The following is a 12480-nucleotide window of genomic DNA, read 5'->3' as shown; positions in this document are numbered from 1 at the left end:
GATAATATGGCTGCAATAAGCAAAGCATGTATTTGATCCAGATTCTTTACTTCTTCCTGGGGCTTAAGTAAACAAGGGGAGAATAGCAAATGTTTTTATTTAATACATTGACTCATTTAACATTTTACTAAATTAAGCTTTTAAAGACCAATCATTTTGCAGCCCACTTAATACTTATGTTTTTTACTGTAACTATCTTGAATGGCCAGATTTTCAGTTATTGCTGGAGTTATTTCTGTTCGCAAACCCTTCAGCTGAGCAAGAATTCATGGAATATAGCCCACACCTTATGATTTCCATCCATGAGAAACCTTGAGAAATTTTATACATATACTTAACCTTATACAGACTGGTATAATCCATTTTATCTCAAGCTTCCAGCATTACTTTCAGCCAGGAGGAACTTCATCTCTAAATGCAGCACTACTAGAGCACCAAGGTTCATTCTTATCATCCTTGGATCCTCCTTAACTAAGTTTCTCGGTACCTCCCATGAACAGAAGTCATGAATGGGACAATTATTATTCACATTTGTGCTACTGCTACAATTAACTGTGAGCATTTGTTCTGACAGCACAAGGAAATGGCAAGAGCTGATGATCAACACACCTCTCTCTACAAGAACCTTGTTAAACTCTGAAAAGAGGAAAATAAAAATGCTCTTTATGAACTGAGTGCTTGTAGATGGAAAGGAAAAATAAACTGACGGTGGAGAAGTGAAGGTGAAAAGGGCCCTTAGGGTTTTGAAGTTTTTTCCAATTTTGTGCCAGAAAGGAAAAGATTTAGTAGTAACTACTGATACAATTGTGTTTTCACTATCAGACAAGGAATTGAAACAGAGCAAGAACCAGGTAAACAAATAGGAACAAAAAGATGGTCTAGAAAAGGTTTTTTGAAAAATCAAGGCTAAGATAAAAATGAGGCTGTATTTAAGTAAAGAAAGAACAAAAGAACAGCAAAGCAGCCTCAGCTGAAGGAAGAACTACTAAGAGGTATTTTCTATATGCAGCAGGTAAAGGCAGAGCAGAAGTCATCTGATGACAGCTTGACTTTAACAGGAAGAAAAAGATTACCTGGGCATTACAAACCTTGACAACTGGTTGATATTACCATGTCAGGGAGTGAAGAGGGAGTGCAAAAAGGGAGAGAAGATGAAAACAGATGTTTTCAGTCTGTTTGGTTTAATGAGCAAAAAAACCCCAGAAAAATAGAGACCTATGATATAGAAAAAAACAAGCATTTTTTCATTGAAAGAATTACTCTCCAGTCCCCCCAGCCTACCAGCTTATCTGGAGAGAGAAAAATGAGCTGCCATTTCTACCATTCTTTAACCTAAGTGTTTAAACCTTGAGGTCTTAATATCTTGTCTGTTCCAGAGGATGAGAAACAACCATACAAGCAAAATCCAGACTCTATTTCACCCTCCCACAGCAAAGGCAATGATCTTTTCTCTTTAAGGTCATTTCAGGATAATTGATATAATTCATCAAATCATTCCTGACTTATATAGACCAGTCTAGATAAACACTACCAAAAAGTGAAAATACACAGAACCACTGGAACTGGAAGGGACCTCTAGAGATTACCTAGTCTAACCCCCTGCTGAAGCAGGATCACCAAGAGCACATTACACTGGAAGGCACCCAGGCAGATTTTGACTGTCTCCAGAGCAAGAGGCTCCACAACCTCTTTGTCCAACTCTGTCCAGCAGTTCCCTGTCTCTCTTGAACTGAGGAACCCAGAATTGGATGCAGTATTCCAGGTGTGGCCTCACTAGGGCAGAATAGAGAAGAAGGGTGACCTCCCTTGATCTACTGGCCACACTCTTCCTAATGCATCCCAGGGTATCATTGGCTTTCTTGGCACAATGCTGGCTCATTGTTAATTTATTGTCTACCAGGACTCCAAGATCCTTCTCCTCAGGGCTGCTTTCCAGCAGGTCTGTCCCTAAACTATACTGATGCATGGGGCTGTTCCACCCCAAGCACAGGATATTTGGCTTTTGTTGAACCTCATTAGGTTCCCCTCTGTCCAACTCTCACACTGGATGGCAGCACAGCCCTCTGGTGTGTCAGGCACTCCCCATCATTTTGTGTCATCAGCAGACTTGTAGACTGTCCCCTCAGTCAGGCCATTAATATCTTCAACAGACCCAGTAGTGACCCCTTGGGGACAAGCCTCCAAGCCTCCAATTCAACCCTGCATCACTGATCACAGTTCTCTGAGCTCTGTCAATCAGCCATCTCTCAACCTCCTTCACTGTCCACTCATCTAACCCACACTTCCACAGTTTCTTAGTGAGAATGTTATCTGAGACAGTGTCAAAAGCCTTGCTGAAGTCAAGGTAGATTACACCCACTGCATTCCCCTCATCTAAACAGCCAGTTATGACTTCACGGAAGGCTAACAGATTGGTCAAGTATTGACCACTCCCAGTAACTTTGTTTTCTTCTACATGGTTTAGAGATCACATCCAGAGCAATTTGTTTCATCATCTTTCCAGGGACAGAGATGATACTAACCTGTCTGTAGCTTTCTGGGACATCCCTCTTTGCCCTTTTTGAAGACTGGAGTCTTCCAGAGGACTGGCTTCTCTCCAGTCCCTAGGCACCTCACCTCATGATCTTTCAAAGATAATGGTGAGTGTCCCAGCAATAACATCTGCAAGTTCTTTCAGCATTCGTAGGTGCATCCTGTTGGGACCCATGGTCTTATGGATGTCCACTTTTGCTAAGAGGTCTCTAACCTTGTCTTCCTCTACTGACAGAAGTCTCCTCTCTCCAAACTTTTCCCTTAGCTCCAACATCTGGAGTTCACAAGGGCTGGCTTCAGCAGTGAAGACTGAAGCAGTAACTCTGCCTTCTCTATGTCTTCCACCACTAGGGCATCCACCTCATCCATCAGCAGGCCTACATTTTCCCTGGTCTTCCTTTTTCTACTGATATACTGAAAAAAATGTCTTCTTGTTGTCTTTAACCACAGTGGCCAAGCTGAGTTCATCTTGGACTTTGGCCCTTCTAATTTTTCTCCTGTAGAGCTTCACCACATCTTTGCAGTGCTCACAAGTTGCCAGTGCCCTTTTCCAAAGGCCATAAACTCTCCTTTTGTTGCTGAGGTGCAGCCAAAGCTCTGTTCTCAGCCAGGCTGGTCTCCTTCCCTGTCAGCTTGTCTTTTGGGCCATGGGGATGACCTGCTCCTATGCTTCTAAGACTTCTGCCTTGAAGTATGACCAGCCTTCCTGGACTCCTTCACCCTTCAGGACTGTCTCCCAAGGAACACTCTCAACCATGGTCTGAAACAGCCAAAAATCTGCCCTCTGGAAATCCAAGGTGGCAGTTTGGCTGACTCTTCTGCCTTCTCCAAAAAACAAAAACTATAATTTCAAGATCACTATGCCCAAGGTGGCCTCCAACATTTTTATCCCCCCCAGAACCTGCTCTATTAAGAAGCAGTAGGTGAAACAGGTCACTTTATCTGGCTCAACCCCTCACCAGCTGTATCAGGAAGTTATCTTCCACACATTCCAGGAAACTGCAGGACTGTTCCCTCTCTGCTGTGTTATATTTCCAGCAGATATCTGTAAGTTTGAAGTCCCTCATGAGAAAAAGGGCTAGTGATCACAAGACCTCTCCCAGCTGCTTATTGAATATTTCATCTACGTCTCCATACAGTACTTCCTCACCAATTATTCATTTTGGCTCTAATCTTAGGTCAATTAATTCTGACAAATGAACACGGCTGCCTCCTCTGTAAGATCTGTGTTGGTATGCTGAAGGTGCCTAGACAGTCAAGAGCATCTCCAGGTGGGAGATGGCTGAGCCTTGTGAGATGCCAAAGGCCCTTTTGTGATGAAAGAGTGTATGAAGTTCCCACAAGCAGAAAGCACCCTGGATCTCACAGCAGCCACTTTCTACCTCAAAAAGCAAACCAATGATCTGCAGAGTTTAAGCTGTGCTGCATTGCATTATTGGTTTTCCACTTGCTTTTTATTATTATTTTTTATTTATTTTTTATTATTAATTCAGCTCCACCTCTGCTGTTGAGCCTTTGTGAAAACATGCATGACAATAAAGAATGTAAAAAATTTTACTTAAATCTGTAAGAACAATGAAAGGTGAGTAAAAGTGAAAAGATTATACTTACATTTCAAATCTGTAATTACAGTCTTAGCTTGTCCCTGTTAACTAGCTAACTCTGTTTAGGGATACCTGAATTTTTCATATTTTTTTCCTCCACACTGCAGCACCAAGCCTCACCAGTACATTGAAATACTGATCACCTACATTGTATTTACTGAAATGCACCTTCATCTTCAATCCTGGATTGGCAAATCCTTAAGAACGTGTGTAAATTCCTCCACCTTTGCTTACTAGCAAATAAAATCTAAATTACAGTGGCAACTGCAATTCAGAGGAAACACACTTAAGAAAACCCATCAAGACAATTAAATTCTTAGTTTGTAAATCAGAACTTGTAGCACCCTAGTAACTTCCTAGTAGCACTTTCTACTCCTGTCTCCTTTTCAGCCCTGAAAGGAGCCAAAAGCATATCTGTAAGAGCTATTTTAAAAGAAAACGTGACTGCAAATTTAATCAAACATATGAAAGGACAACAGAGGAAGCTTTAACCTACAGGCTTAGCTTAATTAGAGAGGCTTCTCATCTGCAACTTTCACCAAGTAGACCTGTTGCAACTGTATAATTAATGGCTCAAGCATGAAGCTAGGAATACAAGTATGCAGCTCCTAAAATGTATCAACAGAGCATGGCACAGAATCCATCCTAACCTGCATCCCATTCCTTATCTCATCTTTCTATTTTGAACTGTTACAGCATCATCCCAGTAGCATAAGGCTCTTGTTGGTAACGGTTCTGACATGGCTTACAGGATAAATATAAATTCACTAAATCTCCTGCCTGCTGCCTACCTAATCCCTTAACCTTTCCCTTTCCACAGCTATGGTTCTCTGCTTTCTTCCCATCTCTGGCCTCTCAGATCTTTTCACTTCTCATGCTGCCTTCCCTCTTCCACTTGTTTTTTTCCAAATCATCCTTCATTCAACATGTCTTCACACTGAGATTCATGGACATGGACTCATTTATCTCACAGTCTCCTCAAAATGTTGAGGTTTTTTGCACTTTATTGAGGGATGGGAATTTCAAAGAGAGTTCTTTGGTAAACACATTTCTATGAAATTTAGCATCTGACTGCAAGATCCAGACCAAACAGAAAATATTAAGCAAGAACTCAAGTTTCCAGTGACCAGTGTTCTACAGAAAGAAGTAGACAGGACAATCTTTGTGACATTTAAAAGGAAGAGGGGTGGGGGTGGGGGGGAATTAAAAAGAGAAAGAAAAGTCAAGCTCATAAATTACTAGCTAAACTACAGTCAGCAATATTCAAAGTGCACAGAAACTACTTCAGAACTAAAATTAAAAATACATGAGGCCATCTTACACTACTGGACTAGCAGAAAAAAATGGGTCTTCTCTTTTTTACTTATGCAAAAGAAGTTGAAAGGTCTAAGAGCAGGCCACAAGTAAATCAAAGCTTTGCTCTGTTTATCTTCCTGATTTCTGAAACATCTCTTTAAATTATGTCTTCTACTTCTTCAGAAGCAGGACACACTTAAAAATTTAATTTTTTCTTCTAAATAACAATCAAATAGTCATTTAGCTACATACAAAAAAAATCAGAACAGTAGCCAGGTGATATTTTTGCAGAGACCTTTAGAGATTTTTGTTTGGGAAAGCTCAAACAAAGCGAAACCTGTGTCATTAGAAAGGCCCTATAGCTACACAATTTTACAAATGGGCTGAGGCACTGGAATATCCAGTCGTACAGTACTTGTACAAATAAACATGAAGACAGAAGAGGTCAATACCACTGTCAATAACATGCTCCAGCTGAGAGAAAACCCAAATTCATGCCAACCTTGTCTCTAGTTTTGCACAGATGGATCTTAAGTAATTAAGTAAAACTTGTATCAATTAAAAAATAAAGAAATACAAAGAAATACACTTAAAAATTAAGTGTAGCATTTTTCTAGAACAAGGTTATAATTTTGTATTAACCTCATCTAGAGAAATAAATTTAGAGTTAGAATGATTATGAATATACACTTACTCATATTTAAAAAAAAAAATAAAAGAACAGTGGCATGGTCCAGAGTCACTTGAGTTAAATGACACATACTGAAGCTCACACCTATTTAAAGCATGCAAGTGTCACCAGAGAATCCAAGGTGTACTTAAATACTTAATAACACAGGACCTTGACAGTTAACTTTATTCACAACTCAAATTAGCACAGGCAATTGTTTTTCTCCGTATTATCTAGAATGTTTAGTCTGATGCTAATAAAAAGGTTAATTAGATGCTTAAAGATTTTGCATGAAGCCTGCAAAAACGGGAATAAAGTGCTTGTTATGTCAATGACTCAGAAAATAAGTGTCTCATTAGTACCCCCACAAAGCAGGTCTTCCTGCCTCTCCAGACACATTTCCGATTGCTTTGAAGATCTACTCCCACTGTCCTCTTTCAAGCAGTTCTCTGCTTTATCAGGCAGCCTGCACAAGCAGGTCACCTCTCTGCCTTGCACATGGGAACAGTGGCCACTTCGGGCTGTTTTTCACAACCTCTCAATTTTAGGTGCCAGTACAGCTTCAACCCACTGCTGCTGTAAAACTATGCAAGATACAGGTCCCAAAGAGGCTTCACAAACAAACAAAAAACTGAGAAAATAAATCTCATCACAAGAATTAGTTAAGCATCCCTTCGGTCCAAGCCCTTTCCTGTGTCTGTCACCACTTCAGTTAATTTGCAGTCATGAAGTATCTCAGATGAGAAGAATAACACACTGAATCCCGACCTTTGAGCTGCAAATCTAGCCTTCAGCAACTTGGTGACCTACATGGCAGCTGCACAGCTCAATAACTAGTTGGCTGGAGTCTGCAAATACATGATTCATCTCTGATTCTCCCCACACCAACCCCTATGTTGCCACTAGACTGTTTGATATCAAATGTAATTTCCAAAAGGCGGTTCTGTTAGCCTCTTAGATTGCTAAAACACTGTTTTGAAAAAAAAATTTTAAAAATAAAAGGAAAAAAATATTTCAATTTCCTACCTAAACACTATGAAATTTACATAGGAAGAAAAAAAAATCACATATATATGCAGTACCTAAATACAACCGCTTCTGCCTACTTGTCCTAACACTACCTAACAATGCTTTAGCTGAGTAACACTTGACTCTGGTTTCATATTTGCAGAGCCAAAGATCTACAGTGCATCTGCAAAGACCTGAAGTGCACCAAATTGATACTGAGGCACTCTGATACTAGCCCGTGTGGAAGCCACCTGCTGGAAAGACATACTTGAAAAAGGTTTGGCAAAACTTAGTGCACTAAAATGCATCAAATTACCAGCTACATAAATTACCATCCGGACTAACTGCTTATCTCCATCCTACTCCCCCCCCCCCGTTTCTACCTGAAAATGAACAGCTAGACTATTAGTCATCGCCATTCCTTACTGCATCCCGTGTCTTTAAGAGACTCTGTTGGCATTTCTCAGTGTTGCAGAATTAGGCTTTCTTATCCTCTTAATGACCAAAACACAGCTGTTCAGTATGTTCCAGCTGGAGCAACCCTGGCATCTCTGCTGTTAACCCAGTAGCACATCATCTGGACTATTTGGTACTGCTGAATTATGCCTCAATACACACACACACAACTGACAAGTTGGGTTTTTTTCCATTCAAAAATAAAAAATGTATCACTGTGAAAGCTCCTAACAACAGTTTTGTTCACATTGTGATGTTCAAATAGAGATCTGATCAAAAGGCTAAAGTTAAATATCTGGTTTGGGGTCTGTTAGTCTAGTATCTTAGCAGCACACATACAAGAGGATAAATAAAGTATATGGCTAAATTATATCTGTGTACATACTGCAGTTTGAAGCATGCAACACAGGAAAGAGTGAAAAGTCAGAATTATGAAATGTCATAATTAATTGCATGTTTCTGCTGAAGTGACTAAGAGCAGAGTAGCTCCTCCTAAGGAACTAAGGTCTGCATTTACATCTTCAGAATTTCAGTACCTAAAAATCCTACTGGGAAAAACAAAAACAAACAAAAAAACAAATAAAAACAGACAAACAAAAAAACCCAAACAGGAGCCATTCACACTTTTAAAATATTTTGGTCGATGTGCAGGCTTCAAAAAAACAGTAAGCTTATAACAGAATTACATTTTCAGGATTACCCTGAAAACTGCAATAGTTAAAACATTTTCAACCATGGCACACAATGCTTTTCCCCTACATGCATTACACTTGAAATGAAGCACAACCATGTAATAACATTAAACCGGTTCTGAGCTCATTATCTCACCTTGCACAATATAACACCTAAAGTAATGACTGATTTTAATACCTTGTGGGCATCTAAGGGCATACACTTAGAACACATTTATCTGTTAAGCACTATAAATCTGCAGAGCTATAATGACACCATCTCAGATTCTGACTTTAAATTCATCATCGTTTAAAGGAATTAATTTTTTTAAGATTCCAAATAAGTTATGCAAAGCTTGGGTTAAGCTCCAAGAAGACCCTGAAGGCCATTCTCTTTTGTACCCATTAAAGCTATGATCTCATGACCACCATTGATTAACAAGAGCTAAACAATGATACAGGTACAAGATGTTTCAGTAATTTCTTGCTGCTTCCAGGCTACAAGCTGTTAGAATGTAAGCAGGTACAGAAGTGCAGATAAGGAGAGGAGCGGCTGGAGCTCAGCCCTGTGGAAAGGGATCTGTGGGTGCTGGTGGGCATCAGGCTCACTGTGAGTCAGCCGTGTGCCCTGGCAGCCACAGGGGCAACCCAGTCCTAGGGGCATCACACAGCATGAGCAGCCAGGGGAAGAGGGGATTATCCCACTGTGCTCAGCACTGGTGCAGCCTCACCTCCAGCTCTGGGCCCTCAACTTTAAGAAGGATGTGAAGGTCCTTGGATGTGTCCGGGGGAGGGCTACAAAGCCGGTGGAAGAGCTGGAGGGTGTGTGCTGTGAGGAGCTGGCAAAGACTCCGGGTTTGTCTCGTTTGGAGAGGAGGCTGAGAGGCAACCTCACTGCTCTCTGCAGCTTCCTGAGGAGGGGCAGTGAACAGGGAGGTGTTGAGCTCTTCTGCATGGGATCCACTGACAGGACACATGAGAATGGTTTAAAGCTGCACCAGGAGAGGCTTAGACTAGACATTACAAGGTTTTCTTTACTGAGCTGGTGCTCAGACACTTTGTAGGGAGGTGGCCAATACCCCGTGCCTTTCAGTGTCTTAAAAAGAGGACTTTGGACACTGCCCCTAAAAACACATTTTAGCATTTGGTCAGCCCTGAACTGGTCAGGCAGTTGGGCTTGATAGTTATTGGTTTAGGTCCCTTCCAACTGGAACTACCTAAACCTATTCTAGTATTAAACAGTTCCTCTGAAACTAAAAAGTACCAGAACATAGGCCAAGAAAAAATGCAGCTTGCATCTAAAAACACTCAAATTTTTCAGTCATGGCGTTTTTTCAAGATCATCAGCTTGATTTAAAGCTGTGAATATTTCATACCACCAGAAAGACCAATCTTGAGTGACAAACAACTTCCTAGAAGACCACTTACATCTTCCTATCTGGATGCCAAGCTCACTTCAGTGATTCTCTGAATGCCATAGAAATCTCAGAGTAATTGGGCTTCAAACACTTGCAGTTTAAGAATCTCTAAGACTGCCATAATGCATCAGCTTGAGTCTTGTTAAGACACCTATAATAACCCTGCTTACAAATGCAACAAACCTAGCTACTCCGCCAGAAATTCACAGGCTGTCTCCTTACCACTTGAAGGTATAAAACGGGACTAAGTAGGAAGAGGGACTAGAGCAAAGTTTGTTTCCATCCGAACAACTGCTATCTCTGAATATCCTTCTGTAAGTTAGCCTTTCCCTTAAATTAAGAGGAACGGGGAGCAGCACTTCATTTTGAACTCCTCCCGCTCTCTCAGTAACAGCGTTTCCTGACACCGCTCGCCGCGGGCCTTGCTACCGAGGCAGAGCTTTCGCGGCTCGGCGAGCAGGTCCTTCCCGCACGCCACCTCCGCAGCCATCAGTGCCCAGCGGGCCTGACCGCGCCGCGGAACGGGACGGAGGAGGCACCGCTGAGGTCGCCTCCCTGTCCGGGACACCTCTCCTGGGGGCGCCAGATCCAAGCGGGCTCCTCCTGCCCGCGAGGACCCGGCACGGAGCTGCCGGAGCACAGCGTTACCCGCGGCTCCGGCAGCGGCCGGGCGGGCTCCGCTCTGTGCCGTGAGGTTCCGTGGCGCAGAGCCGCGAGGCGGCGGAGGAGCCGCGGATGCCCGCGCCGCAGGTGCGCGGAGCCCCGCGCAGAGGAATGGGGTGTGCGGGCAGCTACCGGCGCGGGCAGCTACCAGCGCGGCCACGCCGAGCCGAGCCGAGCCACCGCCCGGGCCCTGCCACCGACTCCGTGCCGGGGACCCGCCGCCTGAGTGCTGGCCGGGCTCTGCGTTCCCCGGCCGGGGTGCCGCTGCCCGCCGAGCCGCGCCGCCACCTCCCGTTTCCCTCCGGCACCTGGATGTGGCAGGAGATCTCGGAGTCGTCCAGCAGCCTCAGGGTGCATTTCATCTCCGGGCTCAGCGACCTGATGCTGGAGCTCCGGAACCGGATCATCCCGGCAGCCCTACCGCCGCCGATGCCGATGCCGATGCCGCCGCCCCGCAGGCAGACGCAGGGGGCCAGCCTGCAGCGGCGCCCGGCCGACCGCGGCACGGCACGGCACGGCACGGCACAGCACGGCACGGCACCGCCCCTCAGCCCCGCCGCCGCCGCCCTCCCGCCGCGGCTGGAGCCGCCAGTGCGTCAGGCTGCGCTCCGCTCGCCGTCCTCAGCATCCTCCTGCGCCCGCCCCCGGCGCCGCTCGGCCCGGCCCGCGGCGACACCTCTCCGCCCTCACCTGCTCCCCCTACCCCGCCGCCGCGACTGACCCGGCTGTGCGCCTTGTAGGGCTCTACTCCATCGGGCTGGGGGAAACAGAAGCAGCCCAGAGAGCGGGATGTTAGTTTGCCCTTTTCGACACAGGCGTGCTTCGCCTGTTTTTGAAAGCACCCGAGTGACCGCTGCTCGTATGGGAGTGTCCCGTGTACCGTAAAGCCGGGACATCCCCTCAGCTGCCGGTGGGGAGTGATGTCCCCGACCTGCCTGCCGCCCATAGCGTGGGTCTCCGGGGTATCCCAACACAGCCCGACGCAGGGGGACGCTGTCAAGTTCATATATATTCTCTAAGGGAACAGAAGAAAGCATCACACAACTTCGTGTAAGAGTGCAGGTCTTGGAAACTTGTTTCCTCAGGGAAAAAGAACGGTCCATTAAGGAGGAGCAGTCTCATCCTTGCTGATGTGCAACTGAGAAAAAAAAAAAATCAGCGCCTGGTGCCCTCACTGTTATTCACAAAACAAGGCTATGTACACTTGTGTAAAACTGTACAGGAAGCAAGCACTGAACTGACCAGCCTTGGAACAGGCATCAGCACTGCCTTGAAAAAGGAGCACTTCCTTTTTAAACTGTGAAATGAAAAACAGTGTGAAATGGGATGAGACTGGAAATCTAAAAAGAGAGGGGGGAGAAAAATACCCACAGCAGCATGTAAGGTGTATTTTAGTCGTTTTGCCTATTTTTCCTTAATCACTTGTAAACTTCCTTATTTTGAAAACAGTTCTGTGTGAAAGTAATGCTCTTTTGAAAATCCAATGGAAAAGCCAAAGTGCCGCTACTCTTCCTCTGGAGTTCTGCTGGACTGCTAGCAGCAGGAAATGCAGACAACCACAAACAAGTGAGAGGTATATAATACTCACTGCCACCAGCTAATAAATATGCAAAGTCCTTTAATGTGGAACATAACAGAAAAATTGTAAATACATGCTTCTCATACACGATAAATGCTTCCAATTGCATAGTGTACAGTGAGGCACACCAGTGAGTACTGAAAACAACTTATTCACCTCAATAGCCACAGTCAGCCCACAAAGTATGGAAGAAGGTGAGACAGCAGTTGTGGACACCCACTCATTAACAATAAAACAACGCCTTTTGTCCTGCCTGTAGTCCCGCACCATGGGAGCTCAGTAGAGGCAGGATTTCAGCCCACATGTGCACTTACTCCCTGGTGACATACCGACAGCACAGAAGAAATTGTTGCTTTCTAAGCCAGATGTTGTACCTTTCCCCGCAGTCTCTGCAGCACACCTTTCTCCCCACAAAAGGGGAATCAGAGGAAGCAGTTGAGCCAATGATGAAGCTCTAGGCAGCAGAGCAGAGTAACACTGTCAGAGCAGGTTTTTTGCTTTATTCTCAAGACCACGTGGAGAGAGGAATGAGCTTCTCAGGAGTCCTCAGAGCTGCAGACACCATGATTATTGCAGTGTGAAA

At 44.3% G+C, this 12480-nt stretch overlaps 1 protein-coding gene across 1 annotated transcript in view; it reads right to left on the bottom strand.

Annotated features, from left to right (window-relative positions):
- Positions 1-10787, bottom strand: part of FRMD3 (FERM domain containing 3) — a 123266-nt gene extending 112479 nt beyond the window's left edge. Inside the window, exon 1 of the mRNA XM_030467411.1 lies at positions 10627-10787. Coding sequence (XP_030323271.1) covers positions 10627-10725 — 99 coding nt within the window. The 5' untranslated portion in view covers positions 10726-10787. The remainder of the gene's footprint in view (positions 1-10626) is intronic.
- Positions 10788-12480: the final 1693 nt, after the last annotated feature.

This window comes from Calypte anna, chromosome Z, assembly GCF_003957555.1.
Source record: "Calypte anna isolate BGI_N300 chromosome Z, bCalAnn1_v1.p, whole genome shotgun sequence".
Classification (NCBI taxonomy): Eukaryota; Metazoa; Chordata; class Aves; order Apodiformes; family Trochilidae; genus Calypte; species Calypte anna.
This window is presented reverse-complemented; position numbering and strand designations above follow the sequence as displayed.